General features: G+C 36.7%; 1 protein-coding gene and 1 pseudogene across 20 annotated transcripts in view; one reads left to right on the top strand and one right to left on the bottom strand.

The window, feature by feature from the left end:
- The window catches only part of VPS13B (vacuolar protein sorting 13 homolog B), an 848142-nt gene that overhangs the window by 296563 nt on the left and 525284 nt on the right, over window positions 1-26295 (top strand). Inside the window, exon 20 of one of the 20 annotated variants that reach the window (XM_044928334.2) lies at window positions 18822-20140. The exons of the other annotated variants lie outside the window; for them this stretch is intronic. Within the exon in view, the coding sequence (XP_044784269.2) occupies window positions 18822-18844 (23 nt within the window). The 3' untranslated portion in view covers window positions 18845-20140. Of the gene's footprint in view, window positions 1-18821; window positions 20141-26295 lie in introns of those variants that run through there. 20 annotated transcript variants of the gene reach the window in all.
- On the bottom strand, window positions 18262-18796 carry LOC102389280 (annotated as a pseudogene).

Genomic DNA, 26295 nt, shown 5'->3' on the forward strand with positions numbered 1-26295 from the left:
CTGGAGAATTCCATGAAGTGACAGTCCTTGGGGGGGTCACAAAGAGTTGGACAGGACTGAGTGACTTTCACATGTACTTATAGCACTGAGCATGCGCGTCACAAAGTACTCACTTGGCCACAGGCTACTTTTGTTATGTAAGCATATACAAGCTCCACCTGGAAAAGTCCTGAAGGAATGCTGTGTTGTTTTGTGTATGGCTGCATTAAGGCTACCTTATGGCTGCATTATGGTGGTGAGGCTGCGTTAACGGCTGTGATTGCTGGGTCAACCACCAGAGGAAAGAATATAGTGTGTCTGCTGCTACCGTTGCTGCCAGTCAGGTGAGAATAAATGTTTGCAGTTCCTACAGCCCCTTGAGTTTCTTCCAGCTTCCCCAGCTTGCCTTGTTTACCCTGGGTTCAGCAAACAGGATATTAATCTTAAAATGTATTTTCAAAATTTTTGTGATTGCACTTCAAGTAATAGAGCACTTGTTATATGAGATACCTTGAATCATGTATTCTAAAGGAGAGAAATGATTGTTTATTGGTTGAGGGGAACTTTTCAGATTTGTTACTTTAATCAGCTTCATAGGATTATTTTTAGTTGCAGAGATTAGAAGGATTTTTAAAATAATTGTTTTTTATGTTTTAATACTTTTAATTGAAATGCCTTTTCCTCCCACTGGATAAACTATTAAGGTATCTTTTAGGTAAAACCTGAGGTTTTAGTAACCATCTGTATTTTCATTTAGGTTCTGAATATGTAAACCGATATTGTTACTGTCAAAAGCCTAATGACATTTTAATCTGTGCTCTTCTTTGCTGTTTATTGGGTTAGTCAACAGGTCTTAAGGGTTCTTTGTCTTTAAGATTCTTTCAACTTTACCTTGCTTTTTATTCTTATTTCCCATAATTTAAACTAGATTGGCAGCATTAATCACAGAACAGTTTGGATAGTTTGTTTTCTTTCTAATTTTGCTTCTTTCATTCATTCTACATAAATTGTCAACTGATTTTATCACTTGAAAACCACACAGTGATTCCTTAATGGCTATCCGGTGAAATGCATTGTTTCAACCTTTTCAACTGCTCATGTATTATCTAACATAGTGAACCAAGCCAGTTTAATTTTATGCCTCAGTTTTTCTTCAAAATATAACTCTGTGGGCTAAAAGGTATTGACACTTCAGTCTAGTTTTCAAAGGCAGTTTTGTAAAATTTATTGCTAAGAATAGTTATAGCAGAGTACTTCTAACCTGTTTATGTATGGTTTAGGTCAAAATCTCAATCAACATACATCTGATATCTCAGGGGAAAGTTATGATCATGTTCTCTTAAGAGCATTATTTTACATGATTGACAAGGACCTTAGTCAAGATGTTAGTTCTTCGTAGAAAAAAGACCACTTTTGGTAGGACATGGTGTCTCAACTTTCAAGTTATCAGCCTGTTTTTCTGGGGCGATCTTTATACAAGTGCCTGTCGTTCTTATGGTACTTTTATATTATCCTTTTTGTGTCTACCTTCCAAATAGTTAAATTACACATTTGTTTAAAGGTCTTTTCTATTTCAAAGAAAATAATCTTTTTTCCTTTGGATATTTCCCCCTCATTAAATTATATGTTGCCCATAGGAAATGGCTTTGGGGACCGTTCTCCCATGTTCCTATAGTGTACTTTAATGATTGGGTTACTTATCTTTTCCACTAATTTTATTGAAAGAAAAAATATATCTTAATCATCATCTTTCCTTTTCATCTATTCTCTACTGGATTCCCTTCTGTGCATCTGTGTATCATACCTGGAAGTATTGAGAAGATAATGTCTCAAATAATTTTATGTCTTTTATGGTTCAGATGAGAAACCCTGGTTAAAAACACTTAAATGTTCCATGACATATATACAACAGGTACTCAGTATATATATTGAGTGAATAAACTTGTGTTATTCACATATAAGCTTTGAGACGTATAACCTGTTTTCAGTTTGCTTCTAAACTTCATGAGAGCAAAGACTGTGTCTTCTCTGATATGTGAATGTTTCCAGGTGTTGAGTAAGTAAGTAGTTTATGAAAAGCTTAAATAATTAGGAATAAGGCAGAATTTCTTCCTACTCAGTTGGTTGAAAGCAGATTCGTCTGGGAAAATGATTTTGCTTAAAATGGAAATTTTCAGTTTGACAAACCAAGGTATTACTTGTAAGAGTTGAAAACGAACTTGAAATTAAAATTTCTTATAAGAAATAAATTCTGATTAGAGAATATCTAGAAAATATAATACAGTTAAATTATATACAGATAGATGCCTAACATTTCACTCTTCCTTGGCCAGAATCTTATAGTTACAAAGAGAAGAACATGTAGGATAAAACTCAGCTGCTTTTAGCCATATGTTAGTTCAAGATGGTTGAAAAGAAGACTCGAGTGAATGCATGTTAGAAATTCATCTATTTTGAAATGGTTATTTTGCTGAAAATAGATGGTGAGAATGACTTCAGCAGCAGCCAGATTTAAAGCTACATGTTGCAGTAAATGAAAGTATTTGCATAGGCCCCCATATTTGTAATTAAATTTCATGTATTTGTCTGTTACAGATGTATCATTTATCACACAGAATTCATACCATAAGTCATCAATTTTGAGTTACTTTTGAGTTCCCCTCCCCTCCCCGCCCCCCGCAGATTTTAGCATTTCTTAAAATAAGTGGTCTTTTATTTTTACCCTTGTTCTCAGTTGAAGTCTAGTTCCTATAAAGGGAGTTTGTTTTTGCATCTTCCAGTCATCTCAGACATCATCAACCTGAGACCACTTTATATTAGTTATTTCTTAGGTGATGTTTGAATTTCATTGTTAGTATAAACTCAGACTGTCTTCACAGTGTGAGTATTGTTTTGTGGTTTAAATTTTTTCCAGAGATTGTGTCCCCTACCCTTCACTCAGAGTAAAGGCTATTTCATGAGTTTTATTGCTTTTTCTATAAACTAAGAGGGTTTATTTTATCTTAAGTCTTATACAAAGATGTACTCCTGGGGTGCTTCAGCTCTATGGATGTATGAAATAATAGTATATCATAATTGGTGGTGTTTGATAAGAAGAAATACAGCATTATAACCAACATAAATGGGTAAAAACAGTAGCAGTGTGAAATTGAGTCAGCCCAGTTCAGTTTGAATCAGTGACTAAATGAAAATATTGGGATTTTTCTTTCAAGATGGAAATTGCACTAGTGGATTATTCAGCCTTAATGTATTAACTATATCCATAGTTTTGAAAAGTATTATTTTCTCAAATTTGAAATGTCTCATACTTTGAAGACAGGTTTCTGTTTAGTAGATTCAATCCTTTTATTATTCTTTTACAAAATTTTAATTCTTTTTAAATTCCAAGAACCATTTCCTTGAATATAAGAACTTCTGTTAATTTAAATTAACATTATACTTGTGCTAGATAGACAGTCAGATACTTTTTTACCCCCCTGTGGAATAAAACCCTCTTCTTTCATTCAATGTGATTGGGTTGACTTCAGCCACATGCCCACGTTTAAACCAGTAATTGCCATGGAATACCATGTGTTGATCAGCTTTAGTTCAGGTTCTTCAAAACCTGTAAAGCTGGATGGAATGGCCGTGACAAGCTTAGACCTAAAGTGGAGGTAGCATTCAGTTCCGGGTTCTTGCATAAAGTTTGGGATTCTGTTCAGAAGGAAGAGAAGCGTGGCTGCTGGAGAGGAGCCAACAGCATCCTCTTCAGGGTGTAATACCTATATAAACCATTTGTTTCACTCCCTTAAATATCTTGGATGAAATTACTCATTTCCAGATTGTATTAAAAGCTCTTAATTGGTATTGACTTTTTGTGTATGTCCCCTGCTGCAGCACAATATCAGTATTGAACTTCTCTACTTTGATTCTGTCCATCCTAATAAATGTTAAGCTTCACGTAAATCAAGAGGGAGTTGATATAAATATGTTTTAAATATCAGCTCATAAATTATGTCTTCTCTAATAGTAATAGATCTTTGGAAGAAATAAAAAAGAATCAAAATACCAAGTTTTTTTTCAGATTTTCTCAATATAAGAGAACCATATTGAGTATCTTAAAAAAACAAACTTGGTGGTTAGACTTTTTTAAGTGAGGTCTTACAGTGTGTAGTTGTCTTTTCTTAAAACATCAGGTTAACAAAGTCCTTGCACACCTATTTACTTTGTTCTAAATATTCAATAAAGTCTGTAAAGCAGGTTACAAGTCAAATAAAAGTAAAATATTGCATCAGAACACTATCAAGATTAATTAGAACACAAATGAGAAGCAAAAGGCTTCTCAAAAGATAAGTCAGTCAGCATGCATAGGTCAAAATGTAAGTAGGACAGTCCACACTGCTTGCATCCTGTATCCTGTGGCATGCAACATTTATGTGTTTTCTCTCTCCCCTACCCTAACAGATTGCTAATTTGCTACCTATATTTAAAATATTTTGCGAATTCTGTTTCAGTAGCTTCTTGCTTCCTCACATATTTTATGAGTTCTACTTGTATCTCAAGATATTTTAAAATTTACTATCCAAATGGTTAATGTTTCTTAGGAGTTTTATACATCTTATTTTCCTGGACTTACACTGTAATTGAATATGCTTGAACAACATAAAGGGCACCTTGCAGAAATCCTCTGTTAGTCAAGGTTTAATCAGAGAAGCAGACCACTAGGAGATACACATTTGAAGGATTTATTATAAAGACTTCTCCATACTCAGTTTTGGGAGCTGTTTAAACAGTTTGTGGGAGTTGGTCATTCTATGTTTGGTGCTGTTACCCAAAGTCATCAAGGCAGAAAATCAATAAGGGAATGTTGACATGAAGTAAAGGGAAGCAAGGACAAAAGGGAACCTGTGAGGATTACTGGAAACTGCCCTCTCACTCTTTCCTAGTTTGATGAATATAGTTATCTTGTGAGAGAATATTATATCCTTCTTCTTGTAGCTCACAATGAATAATGCTCCTGGCCTAGGAGTCAGAGAAGTTGAAAGAGGAGGTTTGGTAAAAGCTGGGGTTAAGGGGCAGCTGCTGCCTGTGCCAAATTGATGAGCCAGCAGATAAGCAACAACATGCATGAATAACAGTATCACCTGAGTGTGAAAAATACATGGCTGCCGCTTCACTTCCAGTTTTCAGATCTTGCTAAAAAATGTAGCCAACATCATCTTTGAGCTATCTAGAGAAGAGAATTTTAAGAATGGCTCACCTTTAATTCAGTTCAGTGGCTCAGTCATGTCCGACTCTTTGCGTACCCATGAATTGCAGCACGCCAGACCTCCCTGTCCACCACCAACTCCCGGAGTTCACTCAAACTCAGGTCCATCGAGTCAGTGATGCCATCCAGCCATCTCATCCTCTGTCGTCCCCTTCTCCTCCTGCCCCCAATCCCTCCCAGCATCAGAGTCTTTTCCAATGAGTCAACTCTTCGCATGAGGTGGCCAAAGTACTGGAGTTTCAGCTTTAGCATCATTCCCTCCAAAGAAATCCTAGGGCTGATTTTCTTTAGAATGGACTGGTTGGATCTCCTTGCAGTCCAAGGGACTCTCAAGAGTCTTCTCCAACGCCACAGTTCAAAAGCATCAATTCTTCGGCGCTCCGCTTTCTTCACAGTCCAACTCTCACATCCATACATGACTACAGGAAAAACCATAGCCTTGACTAGACGGACCTTTGTTGGCAAAGTAATGTCTCTTTACAATAGCAAGAAGAGATAAGAAAGCCTTCCTCAGCGATCAATGCAAAGAAATAGAGGAAAACAACAGAATGGGAAAGACTAGAGATCTCTCAAGAAAATTCGAGATACCAAGGGAGCATTTCATGCAAAGATGGGCTCGATAAAGGACAGAAATGGTATGGACCTAACAGAAGCAGAAGATATTAAGAAGAGATGGCAAGAATACACAGAAGAACTGTACAAAAAAGATCTTCACGACCCAGATAATCACGATGGTGTGATCACTGACCTAGAGCCAGACATCCTGGAATGTGAAGTCAAGTGGGCCTTAGAAAGCATCACTACGAGCAAAGCTAGTGGAGGTGATGGAATTCCAGTTGAGCCATTTCAAATCCTGAAAGATGATGCTGTGAAAGTGCTGCACTCAATATGCCAGCAAATTTGGAAAACTCAGCAGTGGCCACAGGACTGGAAAAGGTCAGTTTTTACTCCAATCCCAAAGAAAGGCAATGCCAAAGAATGCTCACCTTTAATTAGGTATATAATTAGGAGGGAAAACCCTCCTTTGAGAAGTTTAGCTTGGGATGACTTCTAAATTTTCATTCAGTTAGGCTGTTCTTGGATTATAGGACTTTTCTCCTTGGGCAGTATTATCTTACCAGTTTTATGTGAAACATATTGAGTGAAAATTTCAATCTTTTGACATTTTTTGAGCATTCTAAACCCTGTAATTTAGTTTGGGGGCATATTGTTTTAAATATCATTCATTTTAATAAATACTACTTAAGCAGCTACTGTAATTAGATTCTATACTACTAGTAAAATGAATGACTAATTTTGAAAGGATATATTTTTAAGGAACAGTGTGATCTATATTTCTTGTTTGCTTGACAAAATCACCTTAGGGAATGCTGATCTAAATTTTATGTCTACATTTTTTGCTTTGATATCCAATGCATGTTGTTAGTGGTTCAAGGAAATCCATCTGCATTAAGGGGAAAAACCCTGTTAGTTCCAGATTATAAATAAAATTGATCTTTTTGCAGTGTTACTGCCAGTTTAAGTTTTGAAGCCATGTTTTGAGCCATCAGCTGTAGTGGATTATGTTAAATTTGACCATTAAGTTTTCTCAGTGATCTTTAGCTTCCTGTTCTGTGCTGACAATATTTCCTATGGGATTTCACTAAATAATGTCTCTTATCATTGTGACTAATCTAATGACATACTGCAGCACAGAGATTCTGTCAGTAAATAATTTACTAACCTTCAGTGTTCTTTTAGAGCAAAATAATTTTTGGCAGTGGTTCTGTGGACGTTTTGGACCAGGTAATTTTTATTGCTGGGGACTGTCTCGTGCAATTTAGTATGTTCTGCAGCATCCCTGGTCTCTACCAACTAGGTACCAGTCATACCTTCCAAACTGCGACAACCCAAAATATTTAAGAACCACTGCTTCAGCATGTGTGTTTTATTTTGTAATTTATGTTAACTTACTAGAGATGCCTATTTAAAAGTATTTCCCTAGGATTTTAGAAAGGGGTTTAAAATATGGACAGATTATTTGGAATAGTTATATTAGGGCTACTGTTTCAGAATGTAACTGTGCTGGAATTGTTTTTTAAAAGTAAAAGTATCCCATATTAAAACCTGTAGATCACACATAAAATGCAAACAGTGATAGTACTGTCTGCATTGTTATATTTTTATGGTCGTACATAGAGAATATCAAGTACTAGTCAGCGCCCAGTGATGGAATTTGTGTGTGTTTAATTAGTTATCTTATTTGAAGGATGAGACTTTGCAAGAGAACGGAGAATTAAATCTTGGGAATTTATTATATATACAAGTGTATATGTGGATTTCTTTGCCTTCTCTGATTGAAAATCAGTATTTATTTGGTCCTCCTGAATGTGAACTCCATGAACACCAAAATTATCTATTTGCTTCACTGTTGTATCCCATAAAGGTACTCAGCAATTATTTGTTGAGCAAACTGTCCAATATGTTCTTTCCATTATCTGACTTAAGCCTCAAAACAACACTGTGCTCAGTTGTGTCCACCTCTTGGCGGCCCCATGGACTATAGCCCACCAGTTTCCTCTGCCATGGGAATTTCCAGGCAAGAATACTGGAGTGGGTTGCCATTTCCTATTCTAGGGGATCTTCCTGACCTAGGGATCAAACCCACGTCTCTTGAGTGTCCTGTACTGGCATCGGGTTCTTTACCACTGTGTCAGCTGGGAAGCCCAAAACAACGCAGGGAAGTAGGTATTTTGCTGACACTCAGAAGGATCAAGTGCCTTTCCCAAAGTCTCAGGTACTGAGTAGACGGAATCAGAACAGTATTGATTTTTTATTTATTTAATAGGTGCACTAGGGTCTCTAGTTGCAGCATGTGGGATCTAGTTCCCTGACCAGGGATCAAACACGTCCCTGCTGCATCAGGAGCATGGAGTGTTAGCCCCTGGAACACCGGGGAAGTCCCAGGATTGATCTTTCTTAGCAGCACTCAAGATCCTTATTTCTTCCCCCTTGGCACAAGCTCCTGCATTATTTCTCCTGTTGTCATCTCCTCTTTCTTCCCTTAATCCTATCCTCAGTCTGAATTAATTGTATTTCCTGAATGTTCCCTGCTTTATTCCTTTGTTTTAAATATTCAACTATTATCACCTGTATTTTGATTTTTGATTGTCTCCTAACATCTAAGTTGTGGGAAAATGGAGTGCTGGGTTGAAAAGAGAAGGAGTTAGAAGGAAATCATAGTGATACAAGCTGCTACCGTAATATTAATTATCCTAGTCACAATTGTCTCTAAACAGAACAGAAACCATCAATATTTTTTCTTTTAGTGGCTTTTAAGAGAAAACTTAAAGAAAAAGAAAAAGGAATCTCTGAGTTCCCATGGTAACTGACTAAAAGCCAATAGTCAGAAATTTCTTTTTTCTTCCCTTGCCTTAAGAAGCAATTTTGGACTATTTCAGTCCTCTTTTCAGTTATGTCATTAGATGAAGTTCAGTGTCTTAAAGAAAATTTATATTATTCCTGGTGAGAATTGTTCCTTCACTTTTCTTTCTAAAGCATTAAAAATGCTTTCATTCAGTATCTTTAATCATAGATAATGTTATTGTACATCTGTTGAACTTCTTCTAATTTTTTGTATCCTTTTCAGAGTAAGGAATAGATAGTATGATTAAACTCATTTATCTGTTTGGGACAGGAGATGATAAAGCTTCAGTTCAGTTCAGTTCAGTGGCTCAGTTGTGTCTGACTCTTTGCAACCCCATGAATCACAGCATGCCAGGCCTCCCTGTCCATCACCAATCCCCAGAGTTCACTCAAACTCATGTCGTCGAGTCGGTGATGCCATCCAGCCATCTCGTCCTCTGTCATCCCCTTCTCCTCCTGCCCCCAATCCCTCCCAGCATCAGAGTCTTTTACAGAGAGTCAACTCTTCGCATGAGGTGGCTAAAGTATTGGAGTTTCAGCTTTAGCATCAGTCCTTCCAAAGAACACCGGTGACTGATCTCCTTTAGGATAGACTGGTTGGATCTCCTTGCAGTCCAAGGGACTCTCAAGAGTCTTCTCCAACACCACAGTTCAGAAGCATCAATTCTTCAGTGCTCTAAGGCTTACAGAAGTAAAATTAACTTAAGTGTAAAGTACTGACAGTTTGCTTAGCTACTGTTTGTTTTTATAAAGTATTTAAAAAGCCTTGTTTTGGGGATCAACATTGTTCATATTTTCCCCTTTTTTTTGGAGAAATAATTTATATCACTGTATAAGTCTGAGTACAGCATGATTGAGCATATGTTGTGAAATGATTGCCACAATAGGATTTTAGCTGAGCCTATTTGTAATCAGCGTTGTAGCAACATTATTTGACTATTACAGTTTATCCCTTTAGGGCAGCTAAGACTCCTTTTTGAGGCACTTCTTTGTTTTAATAGACTGTGATGTTCTCATAAGCATAAATGACACTAGCAGTTACATTGGAGTAACTGGAGAGCATGCCTATCACTTTCAACCAGTCACCTGGGGAACTTCAGTGGACTTCCTAATGTGCCATCCAGAGCTCCAGCACCCCCATTTCCATTGCAGACGTCCCACAGGTCACCACTGTTGGGCACGTGGGAGTAAGTGCCAGTCAGAAGAATCCCAGGGTATGTGATTTTCCCAAATGATACAGTAAGTGATTCTGGATCCAGGCCTCTAGAGGCCCATACTGTATATACTTGGAAGCCGTGGTTGCCAGAAATGTGTATTCTTCCTGATTCATGTCCTTAGCCTGGTATGGGTCTTTGTCTCCCCTTAGCTGGCCTTGATGAGGTGGTCACAGTGAATGGCAGACGGTATGATAATTTGGGACACCCTACTGCTGATGAATCATATGGGCCATGGCATTTCTGCCTGGCTTGCAGTTGGGCTGTAGCCATAGACATAGCTTACCCAGCTCAAGTCTCATGGTTGGCTAGGGTTGTTCAGGTTTCCATATACAGTCTTCTTGAGAGGATCAAGGATTGGTTCAGTCAGTTGTAAACAGTGTTTTTCTCTAGCAGGTCAGAGTGGATGTACTCATTGGTCTCAGACTGGCATATGTTCCCCTTGGCCGATTGGCTGATGCCACATGATAATGCTGCACACCTTAGGGCTTTCTGCACCTGGGTCAATAATAGGCATTATTTTCTGGACTAACAAAGATGAGATCATATCATACATATACATTTTTTAAAATTTAGGTTTTCATGTTCCAGAAAAATCGGTAATTGGACTTGAACGGAAATTTTATCAAACTTGTCTGTTTTTTGTCTTACGTTTATGTGAGTGAGTTTATGGTCGGTTGTCTCTTTTATCATACCCTATGCATATAATTTTAGTATCTTTTATTTCTTATTTGTATTTTAATTCACTTTCTAGGCTTCCAGCATTGGAAGTGGTAGTCGGCATCTTCTTTTCATGATTTTTAAAAGAGCCCTAATACTTTCCCATTTAGTGTGATAGGTGCTCAGTCATGTCCAATTCTTTGGAGCCCCATGGACTGTAGCCCTCGAGGCTCCGCTGTCCATGGAATTTTCCAGGCAAGAATACTGGAGTGAATTGCCACTTCCTACTCCAGGGGATCTTCCTGACCCAGGGATCAAACCCACATCTCTTGTGTCTCCTGCATTAGCAGGTGGAGGATTCTTTACCACTAGCACCACCTGGGAATCCCTGAGTGTGATATATAACTATATTAAATATGATGTGATATAAATATATATATCTTGCTGATATCTTAATCAGGTAGTGAAATTTCCATTATTAAACTGTATTTTCAGTCCTGCAGCAAACCCATCTTCATCATGATTTATTTTTATTTTTACTAAACGATAAATAATGTATGTCAAATGTTGTGAGAGATAGATAAGGCAGTACCTAGAAATTTATTTTATACACTCGAATAATTAAAACTTTAAAATTTGATTTTTAGAAACTAATACAATTATGTAAAGTTTAAAAATAAAATAAAATTAAAAAAAATAAAATAATTATAGAAGCACACACACAAAAAATAAATAAATAAAAAAAAATAAAAGATTGGAATGGCCTTAAAAAGTTTTGTGGAATTTTCCTTAGAACTCTTCAGTCCTACCTGCCACTTTTCTTCCCATCCATCTTACCTCCCCTCCCTTTTTCCTTGGTGTTTTTGTCTTTCTGCTGTTATAACCCCTTTTCCATACCCTTCCTCCTTTCCTTCCTCTTCTTGCTCCTACTCTTCTTTGCTCTTTTAAAAATAATTTTAAACTACTGTTTCATTTCCTGTGGAAGGTTTGTGTGTGTGTATGTGTTAGTCACTTAGTTGTGTCCGACTCTTTGCAGCCCCATGGACTGACTGTAGTCTGCCAGACTGCTCTGTCCATGGACTTCTCTAGGCAAGAATACAGGGGTGGGTTGCCATTTCTTTCTCCAGGAGATCTTCCCGACCCAGAGATTGAACTCAGGTTTCCTGCATTGCAGGCAGATTCTTTACCATCTGAGCCACCAGGGAAACCTATGGAAGGTTCAGTATTCATATTTCCTACTTCTGTTGAGTTAGTTTTCGTAAGTTTATTTTTTCTAAGAAGTCACCCAGAAAATTTTGCCCTGTTTAACTTATCATTATTTCAGACTTGAATGTTAGTTTATATGGTTATAGAATTTTGCCTTGATAATTACTTTCTTTTTTCATTTGAGAAGCTTGTTGTTAATCTGATTGTTATTCCTTTTTAGGTAATGTGTCTATTCTTTCTTCTTCATTTCCTGTCTTGTGGTTGCCGTTAATTTATGTAATCTAACCCCCGTTCATTTAGCTGTGGTTTTCATTTTATCTTACTTGGGAATCATTTTGCTTTCTGAATCTGAAATTTTGTCTTTCAGCAATGCTAGTAAATTCTCTGTTGTTATTTCCTTAAGTATTGCTTTTCCCAACTTTTCTCTTTCTGCAATTTTGATAAAACATACACTGGATACTATTATTCTGTCATTCTTGTCTCTATATCCCTCATATATTTTTAATGTTTTGTAATTTGTGTCATGTTCTGAGTGATTTCTCTTGATAACTTTTCAGGGTATGAATTCTTTCTAATTTGTATGATCTGCTGTTGTAACTTATCCTCTGTGTTTTAATTTCAGTGAAGGCAGTGTTTTAAAAATTTATTTTGAACTTCTTTCAGCTCTCTAGGCTTTTTCATTATAATTGATTCTTAAATTTTCCTCGCCAGCATTTTGTTCTTTAATTCAAACATTATTATACTGTCATCTGCACTTACTAATTCTTTATTTAAAGTTTTCTCAGGTCTGTTTTTGTTGTTGTTTCCTTTTGATCATGGATCATGATAGTTTATTTTCTCATTTTTGTGATTTTGAATTATTGGCCCATATTTGATACTGAATTGTCTGAGGGGCTATTTTGTAACCTGTTTTGAGCATCTATATCTTTTAACAGCTTTTATTTCCAAACAGATTTTATCTGTCTGTTTTAATGTCTTTGTGGTTTTTTTTTTTGATTATGCAGTTTATGGAAAATTGATCCTCTAATTCACTGAGCTTTTAAAAAAGTCTGTATTTAGTAATATGTGTTGATGGATTTTTATAAGTCCCTTAATTTATAGGAATTTCCTTTTATTTAAGCATGCTAAAAGGTGTAATAGTTTATTTTTTTTAAGAATATTCATAAACCCTTCTTTTAGCTAATGCAGGGAAAAACTATAAATTTAGTTAAAGCTCTCTCTTTATTTTTCCCTTTCTCATTTCCCTTCTCCAGCCAAGAGTAGTCACTATCTTGAACCTGGCATTTAGTGTTACTGTACATATATTCATTGGAGAAGGCGATGGCACCCCACTCCAGTACTCTTGCGTGGAAAATCCCATGGACCAAGGAGCCTGGTGCCTGCAGTCTATGGGGTCGTGAAGAGTCGGACACGACTGAGCGACTTCACTTTGACTTTTCACTTTCATGCATTGGAGAAGGAAATGGCAACCCACTCCAGTGTTCTTGCCTGGAGAATCCCAGGGATGGGGGAGCCTGGTGGGCTGCCATCTCTGGGGTCGCACAGAGTCGGACACGACTGAAGCGACTTAGCAGCAGCAGCAGCATGTGTATGCATGTGTCATTCAGCAGTACACAGAGTATTCTTTTGTGTAATATTGTATAAGTGATATTGTGGTAAATTATAAAGCTTGATACAAATTTCTCTCATCCCTGTTATTCTTGCAAGTTGTCACATTGTAGATCCTTCCATAAAGCGGAAGGGACATCTCTTTAATTTGACTGATGCATATGACTTGCTTTGGCTGAAAGGACGTTAGTAAACCTGACAAAGAGATTTGAAAAACACTTACATTTTGAAGCTTGCTTTTCTGTTACATTTGGAACCCTGAGACCACCATGTGAACAAGTTTGAACAAGAATATGAGAGACCATGTTGAGGAAAGGTAAGGTGCTGTACTCTGCAGGCAGTCAGCCTCTTTCTAACCTGGCAACTAATCACAGATGTCAGAATCAGCCTCAACTGAGATCCATCAAGGCTTCCAGGTGGACTTTCCAGTTGGGGCCACCCTTAGTGGGTGACCTGCAGAATAAGAGGCCAAATAAATGTTAATTGTTGTAACACTCTTCAGTTTTGGGGTGGCATGTTACTGAGCAAACGTTAGCTGCCACACATATCATTCCATTTATATTCTTTTTCCAGCTTCATTTTCTTACTCAACTTATGTATAACTATAGTTTATTCATTTTTTTCTCTGATTATATTAATCCATTATATGAATGTGTACCACTTGTTTTTTCATTTTTTAGTAGTTTTCTGTTGCCCTAAATTACAAAACATGCTGTCATGAATTATCTTGTGCATGTTTCCTTATTCACTCGTGCAAGACTTTTCAATAATCTTTTAAGTTTTAGGTCTAACTTTAGGTCTAACTGTTTTTCCTGTTAAAAAAAAAATAACCCTCAATTTATGTTAGGAAATGTTGTTCAGGTCATTATATAACTTGCCCCTGTTCATTTCTATAAGGTTGGATTGACTGAACTGGTATTATTGCCTATACCTGAGAATTATCATTTTATTTTTATAATCTGCTGACTGACTGTGGTCAAACTTGAACCAATAATACCTCTGAAGTACATGTCATAAGATTTCTCCATGTGGTGCTAAGATTAATTTTATGGTCTTATACTGGTGTTTTTTTTCCCCTTCAGCTTTTTTGAAGTATAATTAACAAATAAATAGTCTTATGTTTTAAAGTATCTAACAAAATAAACTCTATTTATAGCCCATGTTTATCACATTTCTGATCATAGATGAAATCATGATTACTAAATAAAGTGATTATGGAGATAAATATTTTCAGATGACATGCAAAAGTTATTTGTTTTACCTCTGCAATGCCAAACACCATGGACATAATTAGATGATGCTGTTTCTCCTGTGGAACCATTTAAAACAACTCTATTCTAAATGTCAAGGTGATTTTGATCAGAGAACGAGGCTTGGTATTAACATTTTGAAATTTGGTTTAAATGATATAAGAATGGTCATATCATTTTATCTTCATAGAATAATAAAGTTCAGTCATCATGATTCATTACTTGTGAGGAAGCTTTTTTAAAAGTCTTTATTTTTCACTTATTCATAGAATGATTTGAATGTTTTATTTTTAAGTATAAATTATTTTTGTTTATCCTGTAAATTTAATGATAAAATGTGATATATAGTTTATATATTTGAAATACATACAAAGTTGAATTACAGGAGTCTTTTCATACCACGAAAAGTTTCTGCCGAATCACAAACTGAATCACATTTAGAGTTGCCATATTTAGCAAATAGAAATATAGGTTGCTCAGCTTTGAGTGTTACTTTGAGAAAATTTGCAACTCTCAGCAGGCTTCCAGTTTTTCATACTTAAAATAGACCATTTTTGTCTCATGGAAAGGAAAATGGAAGTTTATTTTTAAGGAATGTAGAATGCTTTACATATTTGAGAATAACGAGCCTTTTTCTTCCTGTTTAGTTTCATAGTTCCTTATTGGAGGTATAATCAGTATGATTAAACTTGTTAGATAAATATAGGATATCAAGTTAAATTTGAACTTCAGATAAACAACAAATGATATTTAGTACATACTTGTATGATAAAAAATTCATTGTTCATCTGAAATTTGGATTTAGCTGAGCAGCCTATATTTCTATTTGCTAAATATGGCAACTCTAAATGTGATTCAGTTTTTGTAAAAAGTACAATTTTTAGATAATACTTTACTATAATTCTTAAGAAAAGTCTTGAAAAATACAGAATAGAATAGTAATGGTGGTTACTTCTGGTGATTAGAGAGGAGGAGGGAAGATTTTGCATTCTTTCTATATACTCTGTATTGCTTTAATACATTGCAGCATGGTTATATTTTTTCATACTTAACAAATTTTGATATAAGTGGTAAAGATACTTTGGATTATAAAAAATGTTTGATGGGTACTGTCATAAAGCTTATAAATTGGAGGAAGAAGTAATCACACAAGTAAATAGAAAATAGAAATTACAGTAGTCTCACAAAAGAAAGATTATAATATTATGAGATTATACAACAGGAAAATTGACTTGATTTGAAAAATTAGTGAAAGCTTTCTTGAAGTGAAGTTTGAATTTCAGTGTGAAAGAGTTAGTGTGGGCATTAACGCGGTGAAGAGATTAGCCTTTCTGACAGAATGATATGTGAGAAGTAACTTGGTGAGTGGGAGAAACTGAAGGGGAGAGAGCAGAGGGAGGACAGCGCAAGAGGAGGCTGGAGAGAAAGAAAGGGGCTACGTTCTGCCGAGACCCGTGTTCCCTGCTTTCCTCCTGAACGCAGTGTGAAGCCATTGAAGGCTATGATGCAGGTGGTGCTGACAGGATCTTTTTTTGTTTTAAAAAGATCATTTTTGCTGCATTGTGGAGAACTGCTGTGATCGGTGGGTGCTGCCATGAGAGAGGACGTTGGTAGACCAGTAGAGAGATGATATGACAGGAATTCTTATGAAAGATAAGTAGGAGTTGATCTTGGTAGGGAGGCTGGAGATGGAGAGGAGTAGAAGAAGATTTGAGGATTATTTAGGAGGTTAATTTTTTGGTATTTAATGATGATGTATGGCTGTCATCAAGAGAGAAATGGTTTTCAGGATAATATCTGGGTTTCTGACTTGCACAGTAAATGCAATTAAAAGTAATAGCAAAGCTAATGAAAATTTAAAAGAGTTCTCTAGAGAGGAAGGTTAGCAATTAAAATGAAATTATGTGGGGAATTTTTGAAATTATATATGATGGTAGGAGGTGTGTGGATCTGCACCTTTATATATGAATATTATTTCATATGTAATATACTACCTTGAAATTAAGTTTGGTCATTTAGTAGTAGTTCATGTTCATATACATGCAGTTGAAATTATTTTGAAGTTATTTAATTTTTAGTATATGTGACAAAACAATTATGATAATGATAATTATAAAATAAAAAGTAGCAGTTCCTTTCTCAGCTTTTCTTAGGGATATATTCAGTACTTTTTACAGAAATAAATCTATAGTTTTATTAAGACAAAAACTGACAGTGTTGATATGAAGTTTACATTTAAACAAAAATTTTCACAGAAACCTAACAGGTGCCTAAAAGTTACAGTGGGTTTCTAGATTCAGGTCTCTATGATGTCAGGAACTGATGGATCTCATGATTCAAGACAGCGTTTGGGTTTTAGTTAATTCTTATGATTAAAAATTTTATTTTATTTTAAAGTGAACCACTGCCCCAGTAAGAAAATTAAATCTTCTCTTGAGACCAGGGCTTTTGAAATCGTTCTACTCTTAAAGTTGTACTGTCAGTAACTGAACCGTGCCCCAATAGTTTCAAAGTTCAAAAACAGAGGCTCCAAGAGTTTCCACCCTATGAGCACTGGCCCTTGTCTTTCTCTACTCACCTACCTCCTATACCACCCTCTTGAGCTTCTCCTTAGTCTCTCAGCCATGCCCGACTCTTTGCAACCCCATGGACTGTAGCCCACCAGGCTTGTCCGTCCGTGGGATTCTCCAGACAAGAATCCTGGAGTGGGTTGCCATCCCCTCCTCCAGGGGATCTTCCCAACCCAGGGATTGAACCAAGGACTCTGGCATTGCAGGCAGATTCTTTACTGTCAGAGCCACCAGGCAAGCCCATACCACCTTCTTCCCTTCCCACAATATTTCATCTAGTGGCTTGGATGGAGAAGCTGATATTTGTAACTTTATAATTGGAAAAGAAGGGGTCTTCTTGTCAGTTTCAAGAATGAACACCTCTAAGACAAAATGATCTGCCAGTGTTCACTTTTCCTCCACAACCAGTTTCCATCCCCCAAGTGGCAGCTTTGGTAACTTCTTAACTGGCTTAGTCTATTGTTGGGAACAGCATTAAGCTCAGGCAGGGAACACCATAGCTTCTGTGTTTCAGGCATTCGTAGCTTTTAAACAGTGTCACACTATCCTCATTCAGGTTGCCAATGACATTTTTTGAAAGGCTGCAGTACTGGACACAGAATCCAGTCATCATTAATGGTTCTTTCCTTTGTTTCACTGTTTTCCCAAATGTTAACAAAAGTAATCCTAACCTATCTCCCTTCTTTTGCACCCCATCCGCCCCACCCCAAATAATACACTAGTAGTAATACACTAGCCAAAAACTGTACACATGCTTTGCTGTAAGAATTGCAGAGTTCACACTATTGGGGCTGTGGGTTGTGGATGTTTCCTGCTCTCCCACATCCCATCCTGCAAGTTTTGTCCTTCATAGAAAGGCCTTTGTTCTTCTTAACAAATCGGTTCAGAATTGGTTGCCTTGAAACACTGACCCTTCTTTCCCTCCACAGGGATGGGTGTGCAAACTATGTAGCATGGAACAGCTTTAAAGCGCTTGGGCTGCTGTAGAGCACAGAAACTATACTGGCTTGTCACGGGACATCTTCTCAAGCCATCTTTATGGTGTCAAGACAAGTAGAACTCCTCCTTGCCCACACTTGAAACCCACAGTCAGATGTGAGAGGGTCTGGTACTCAGGAGAGTTAATTCCTGTCATTGTTTTTGTCATCATCCTCTGAGGGGTAGGAATGCCAAGTCAGCCTTTCCTCATAGAGGTATATGACTATCTGTGGGTGCTTGACCTTGGCTTCCTTGGCAGGGACCAAGTCAGTGGCATCAGAGTTTTTCCAATTCATCTGAAGCATGAGTTCTCCACTGGAGTCTGTCACTCCAGTAGCCTGTTCCAGTTCCAAACCCTGGGCAAAGCCTCATGGGTTTTCTGACTCTTCTTTCTTCTTCTTCGGTTTGCTGTCTTCCACCTTATTTTCTGAATCAGAATCAGAATCAGCTTTGCGCTTGCCTCTCTCTGATTTATTTGTCCTGTGTGCTTTCTTCTGTAAATGCAGAAACTTGGCAATGAGGCCAGGGCATTCCAGGTTCTCTTCTGCTCCATGCATTGTCCTCTGAGAACCCCTTCCACTTCAGGAGGTGTACCACTTTGCCGTGTACCACTGGGCAATCTGGAACTTTTTCCACCACAGATTTTCTTTCTCTTATTCTAGCACCTCCCTCCACTGTGATCTGGTTTTCTTTTTCCCCACAGTGCCCACCAACTTTCTGGTATAAAGGGTGACACTGCTCAGAGCAGCGCCCACAAGCACGAGAGGAATGGCTGCCGCACTGCTGGCGAGTCTTGTCTGGCCAGCCAGGGGAGTGGCGACCAGAGAAGCAACAAGCCCAGTGACCTTGGTCGAACCCCCTCCCTGAAGACGTACCTGGCCCAGGCCAACTGCGCCCCGCCCCCCCACCCCCAACTCATCCGAACAAAAGGGCCTTGCACTCTTTCAGTACTTTCAATAATTTATTCTAATGGAAAAATAGATTCTTGATTTGAAAATACCATTCTGAAATAAGGTGACTTGCCAACCATGAGTTCTTAAATGTATTCATGCTGTTACTGTTTCTAATGTTTATTCCACAGTATTTGTAGCCTTTTGTTAGGTTTCTCTGTCATTTGTTGTTCAATCCCTTTCACTTATTTATCCATCTTCCCACAGAGGTTCTGATCAGTAACTCTTTCACCTTATGGATCCTTATTGCCCACAGGATTTTAGTCTAAATTTAATTGAGTGATATCACCTATTTGCTTTCACTCTCTTGATTGGCTTACATTCATTGCTTTTCTTGGTCCTGAACCATACGTGTGTGTATGTGTATGTGTGTGTGTTTTAATACCTTGGTATCTTATTTTATTATTATTATTTGGTCATAGTGTGTGGCTTCTGGAATCTTAGTTCCCTGACCAGGGCATCAACCTGGGCCCTAAGTAGTGAGAATGTGGAGTTCTGACCATTGAACCACCAGGGAATTCACCTTACTGAATTTTTTAGATCCAGATCAGATATTATGTCCTTTAAAATGCATCCACTCACTGAGAAACTTAGTGGTTTCCTCTATCATATTTCTCTAAATTTTCATTGCATCTTATTTATATATTTACTACATAATATCACATGTACTTTAATTGTTTAAATATTTATTCACATTAAATGTGCGTGTTCAAGAGAACTGGCAAGTGATGGTCAATAAACTTTTGTTATGAGTCCTGTTACAATAGTAGTGATTGAAAAGTCTTCGACTATCTTAATATCCAGAGCGAAAAATACCTGTCTTATTACAAATCACTGTAGTAGTATTATATGGGATGAAAGTGTTGTTGAAAGAATGGTCATTTCTGACTGGGGGATCAGTTCTTTGTTACAGAGGACTTCAGCTGCACTTAACACATTTTAGTATAAGGTTATAATCCATCATTCTTATGTCAGATGGATTTTTTTAATTTAAAAAAAGTTTTAATTAGAAATTAATTGCTTTACAGTGTTGTGTTGGTTTCTGCTGTATAACAGTGCTAATCAGCCATAAGTATGCATGTATCCCCTTCCTCTTGAGGCTCTCCCCACGGCCCCCACCCCCAACCCCGGGTCATTACAGCACCAGGTAGAGCTCCCTGTGTTATATAGCAGCTTCTTATTAGCTATCTGTTTTACGCATGGTAGTGTTTATATGTCAGTGCTATTTTCTCAGTTTGTCCTACCCTCTTCTTCCCCCACTGTGCCCACAGGTCCATTCTCTAGGTCTGAGTCTCTGTTCCTGCCCTGAAAATAGGTTCATTGCACCGTTTTCCTAGATTCCCCATTTATGTGTTAATATATGATATTTGTTTTCCTCTTTCTGACTTGTTTCACTCTGTATAACAGGCCAGATGAATTTTTCTTTCCTGCCATCTTCATTGTGGATGCCATCTTAGCATTCTCAACATTTATAAATGAAACATGGTAGAAGTAACTAAATCTACCTCTGTAGTTTAAAACATCCAATTTCAAAGCTATCCCAGAAGATTATAAGCAGCCTTTCCCTTAAGTGATTTTATTTCCAATAATTTCAGATGTTTAGGTGCTGACAGCTTACACCGCCCTGTCATTCCTCTGTTACTGGTAGAAGGCAGGCCTCACACACATAAAGTTACCATCCAGTGTCTTGTGTCTTTTCGGAAGAGTTTCATCAACTTATTTTCAGCCTTAGTTTGTTTCTGCAGCCTTCCTGTAGAAATAGGGACCTCTTGATTTGCAAATAGCTTTTTAGAGTAATTAGAAAAAATGGGGAGTTATAAGAAACAAGCTAAATTTTAAAAAGATAAAAATTATATATGACTGAGAAAACTTGACCTTGCTTTGGCTAACAAGTAAAAGAAAATAACTTTTTATGTAATTTGAAGAACAGATTTTTCTTTTAAGAAATTCCAAAAGGCAGATTCTAAAAATTTTCTGCAAAGGCTTCCCTGACAGTCGGGTGGTTAAGATTTCACCTTCTGATGCAGGGGTTGTGGGTTCCATTCCTGGTCAGGGAGCTAAGATCCACATGCCTCATGGCCAAAAACCCAGAATGTAAATGACAGAAGCAATAATGTAACAAATTTAGTAAAGTCTTTAAAAGTGGTCCACGTAAAAAAAAACAAACAAACACAATACTTTGATGCAGTAAGAGCATAATCTGATATATTTAGTTAAAAGGAAAAAACATAAATACTTCTGTTCTTGATAGTCACACATATATCAGTACTGCAAAAAAGCTGATTAAAAAGGAAAAGCAGTCTTAATGAATATTCTAGGGAAAACTGAATGACAGAACCTTATAATAAAAGATTTAATCATATGAAACTAGGAGAAATAGCCTTTAGTATTCAAGGAGATCCAACCAGTCCATTCTGAAGGAGATCAGCCCTGGGATTTCTTTGGAAGGAATGATGTCAAAGCTGAAACTCCAGTACTTTGGCCACCTCATGCGAAGAGTTGACTCATTGGAAAAGACTCTGATGCTGGGAGGGATTGGGGGCAAGAGGAGGAGGGGACGACAGAGGATGAGATGGCTGGATGGCATCACTGACTCGATGGACGTGAGTCTGGGTGAACTCCGGGAGTTGGTGATGGACAGGGAGGCCTGGCGTGCTGCGATTCATGGGGTCGCAAAGAGTCGGACACGACTGAGCGACTGATCTGATCTGATCTGATTCTAGTTCTTTGACATTATATAGCAGCATGGAATGAAGAGGTTAAAGGAAAATGATTAATTTTATGATAAATAAAGATTAGTTCACTGATTTTAAAGTCAGACCTGCCTACCTAAGATTTAAATTGAAGAACTTGTTTTGAGGAGACACAGTCTTAATATAGCAAACATCTTTGAGAACATCAGAATACACAGTACTCCTTTGCTAATGTTATCACTTATTAAGAAAAGATAGCACTAAAGGCGTTCCTGAATCTGTTTCTTGTCATTTCATTTACATGACCCGAGTCTTCCCCCAAAGTCTTTCTTTTGAAAGTGATTGAAAATATTTCCAAAAAAGTCCTGGATTCCATATTCTTGTGGAAGGCTCCTTAATGATTTGTGGCAGTTAAAACAACTATGAAGAACAAGAAAAGATCTTAGAAATATACACTATGTTATTGTATAATATTATGTTTGATTTTATGTGATTTTTTTTTCATTCTAAAATGTTTTATAGTATATAGGTATGTCACTTATAATTGATTAAATGATTATATTGATTTCCAAAATTATCAGTTTCATGATCAAGAAAATACCTGTTATTTTAACGTTGTTTGTATGAGAAAATGAGATTTGACTTAAAAGTCATTTCAGCCCACAGTTTAGTTTCCTAATGAACATGCCGTAACAATAAAGAGTTTTTGTTTAGAGGAATAGATATAGCAACACAGATTGCTTTCTAAGAATTAGTGTTAGGAAATGTTTGGTTAAACTGAAAAATGAGTTTTAATTTTTACTGTTAGTAATTGAGAACTTACAATTTTGGGGTAAAATCATTTTTGTGAGCTTGCTACTTCTCTTCATTGTATATTTCAAAGTCTGTGCTTTCTAAACAATAGCAAAGAAATATCTTAGGATTCAAAGAAATGAAATAAACTAAAATTGGATATTTCATTAGATTCCAGAGAGTGGTTTTAATTTTCATAGATGTTTTTAGTGTGTTCATATGCTGGGAATTTGAATTTCATCTTTAAATATTTATTTTGAAACTGGATAAAAATTTGCCTGGATCCAGAAAGCATGTCAAAATTGAATTTTTTACATGAAAGTTGCCTATTATAGTCTACATTATCTTTAGAGTTTTCTTATATAAGACAAATTAGAAATCTGTTTGTGGAGATGTCTTTTTAGTTGCCTCTGTCCAGAATCGGAACTTTATTAAAGTACCAAGAATATTGAATTCAGGTAATTTCAGTGGTTTTTTGAGACAAAAATCTAATTCTGATGGAGTAGTATCCAAAGTGGACTATTAGGCTAGGCAGAGGAAAAGAACAGAACAAAGAAAGGAGAAAATGTCCCGTCATGAGAGAAGGGAAGTTGAGAGTAACAGTGGAGAATGCTACCGACCTACACTACCTACTCTAGTCCTTCTAGAGTAGATCCTCTGAAAGAGCAAGCAGTTTTATCAGCATTTCTTCTCCACTGCTGCTATTTGTTGGAGTGTGTAATTTCCTTCAGGTACTTGGGGTGGGGAAAAGGTTAAGAGCTCCTAGGCTACTATAACTCTACCTGGTGTGTCTGCTTCCAAGTTTGTTCTGCTGTATTCTTTATACACAATTGATATTTTTTTCTCTTTAATATAAATAAATTAATGCTATTCTCTACCCTCTTTTATCATATTGAGAATAGAAAATTCCAACTGCTTCTTCTAACTTAAAAATCCCCTACCTGCCTCTCACCAAATCTGTGACTCTGCTTCTTTTTCACTCTGTTTTGGCTACACTGCCTTTATATTTCTGTTTAGGGTTGTTCTAGCTGTGCCTTCTGTTTGGAATGGTGGTCTTCCTGCTTTGCAGTTGGCTGCCTCTGTGTCAGCTTACAGGTCAGCTTCATAGAAAGGTATTCCATGACCACTCAGTATTAAGGAGTCACTCATTGTTCCCCTATAACTTTATTATAATTCTCTGAATTATACTTATCACTATATGATTTTTTCCTGTTTTTGTTTATTTCTCTACTAACTACTATATCTCTAGTGTCTACAGTGGTGGTTAGCATATAGATGACACCCAATACTTACCTATTGCATGGAAGATTGTATCAGTCACTGCTTTAGGGCTAGGTGTGCTATCCATGTAATACTAGTGTATTTTGTCCAAGTGGTACTGTTCATAATTTTTAGAAACTCTACTTGCTTGCCCTATAAGTTTTATTGTAATGAAATTAGAAACCAAATGGCAACAGTGAAATTGTATTTTCAGATTGAAGTCTGGAAAACTAGCTTTGAATCTTAGCATTTTCAGGTGTAATATATATTAGGATTTGTCACTATACTTCATTGACTATGTTCCTTCTTCTGTAAAGTAACTTCTCATGGGGTCTGAGATTTAAATGAAATAGTATGTTTAGGAGTTTCTTATGAAGTACCACATTGATTATTTTAATAAATTCTCCATTATCCTCTCTCCCCCACAAAGATATCAAATAACTTTACCTACCTTTAATGATAAAGTAATTTTAAAATATGAACTTTAGTTTTATAATTTTATTACATGTTCTGTATGAAGCTATGACTTAAAATTAAATACCTTAGAGAATCTCTAATGCAGCTTTTGAGTATTTTATGAATGGCAAATTGGTTGACTTAGTAATTTCTTCCAGGTTTTCCCCTTTAGTTCTTTCATTTCTGTCTCTCTTTCTTTCCTTTCTGTTCCAGTCAACCAATTTTTATTTTGATTGGTTTTTCATATAATTTGTAATAGTTTTTATATGCTTTCTGATGTATTTTTTATAGAATATGTTTTTAACTAGCTAGAAACATGGATATGTTACTCATCTCCAGGCTTTGAGGACTATTTGAAAAGAGTAAAGCCCATTCAGCTTTTCTCTGTTAACATTTTCTATGCAAAACACTACTCCTGAATACAATTTTCACTTTGCTGCATCCATACTTTCGTTTATATATTAAAATACTCAGGATATCCTTTATCCCTCCTTCTCACCTGTCCAAACCTCTATGTCCAAAAAGAATCAGGTGAAATCTACCTTTTCTCTAGTGATTGTCCCAGTCTGCTGTATCTGAAGTGATTGCTATTTTAAAAAAATTTCATGTCAGCTGTTGTTTGTAATTAATCATACTTTACCCTTTCTGATATCTTATATTGTTTTTTTAGTTATTTTAGTTTTCTTTAGTCATTGGTAATTAACCAGTTTACTTTTTTACTATCTTATTTTGTGGTTTTTAAGTGTTGTTATGTTTTTCAAGCTGATGAATTGTATGTTCCTATAGCAATTTCATGCTCTTCGATGACCCTGTCCATAGGATCTGTTGTAGCATTGTTTTTTTAATTCATTTTATGTACTTAATAAAAGTTTTTTTTCTTTTACTCCTCATTAAATAGCCATTTATTTTATTCCCAAAGGAAATAATTTGGTATTTTATGAGTGGCAATATTGTGAAGTGGGTAAGTGGCAGACTTATTATGGCCACATTGCTTAGATTCCAGTCCTAGCTTTACCATTTAATAGTGGTGGGACTTTGGGAAAGTCACTCAACCTCTCTGTGCTGTAGTTTTCTAATCTGTAACATAGAAAATAAGAGTACCTTTTAGGATTGTTGTGTGGTTTAACTGAGAAACATAAAATGCTTAACATATTGCTTGGCACATAGTTGCTACTTTGTTGCTACACTATCTTCATCGAAATTAGCATGATTATTTTATGGAATAATGAAAAAGAGTCTTTGAAGTCTGATAATCCTTTTATGATCTTGGGCAGCTTTCTTCTCTAAAACCCATTTGGACAGTGGGCATTATTTCAGTTTAGTTCGGTGCAGTCACTCAGTAGTGTCCGACTCTTTGTGACCCAATGGACTGCAGCACACCAGGCCTCCCTGTCCATCACCAACTCCCGGAGCTTATTCAAAGTCATGTCCATCTAGTCAGTGATTCCATCCAACCATCTCATCCTCTGTTATTACCTTCTCCTCCCGCCTTCAATCTTTCCCAGCATCAGGGTCTTTTCAAATGAGTCAGCTCTTTGCATCAGGGGTCCAAAGTATTGGAGTTTCAGCTTCAGCATGAGTCCTTCCAATGAATATTCAGGACTGATTTCCTTTAGGATGGACTGAGTCTTCTCCAACACCACAGTTCAAAAGCATTCATTCTTTGGCGCTCAGCTTTCTTTCTAGTCCAACTCTCACATCCATACATGACTACTGGAAAAACCATAGCTTTGACTAGATGGACCTTTGTTGGCAAAGTAATATCTCTGCTTTTTAATATGCTGTCTAGGTTGGTCATAGCTTTTCTTCCAAGGAGTAAGCATCTTTTAATTTAATGGCTGTAGTCACCATTTCCAGTGATTTTGGAGCCCCCCAAAATAAAATCTCTCACTACTTACTTTGTATATATAAAGCTTCATATACATGCCCAGTACAGCATATATATTTATGTTATGTGGACTCTGTCTAGCAACTCTCTTTCTCTATTCTGAATTGCAGTTGTATTTCTGGAGCCAGCCTGTTGCTT

The sequence above is a fragment of the Bubalus bubalis genome, chromosome 15 (genome assembly GCF_019923935.1).
Source record: "Bubalus bubalis isolate 160015118507 breed Murrah chromosome 15, NDDB_SH_1, whole genome shotgun sequence".
NCBI classification, from domain to species: Eukaryota; Metazoa; Chordata; class Mammalia; order Artiodactyla; family Bovidae; genus Bubalus; species Bubalus bubalis.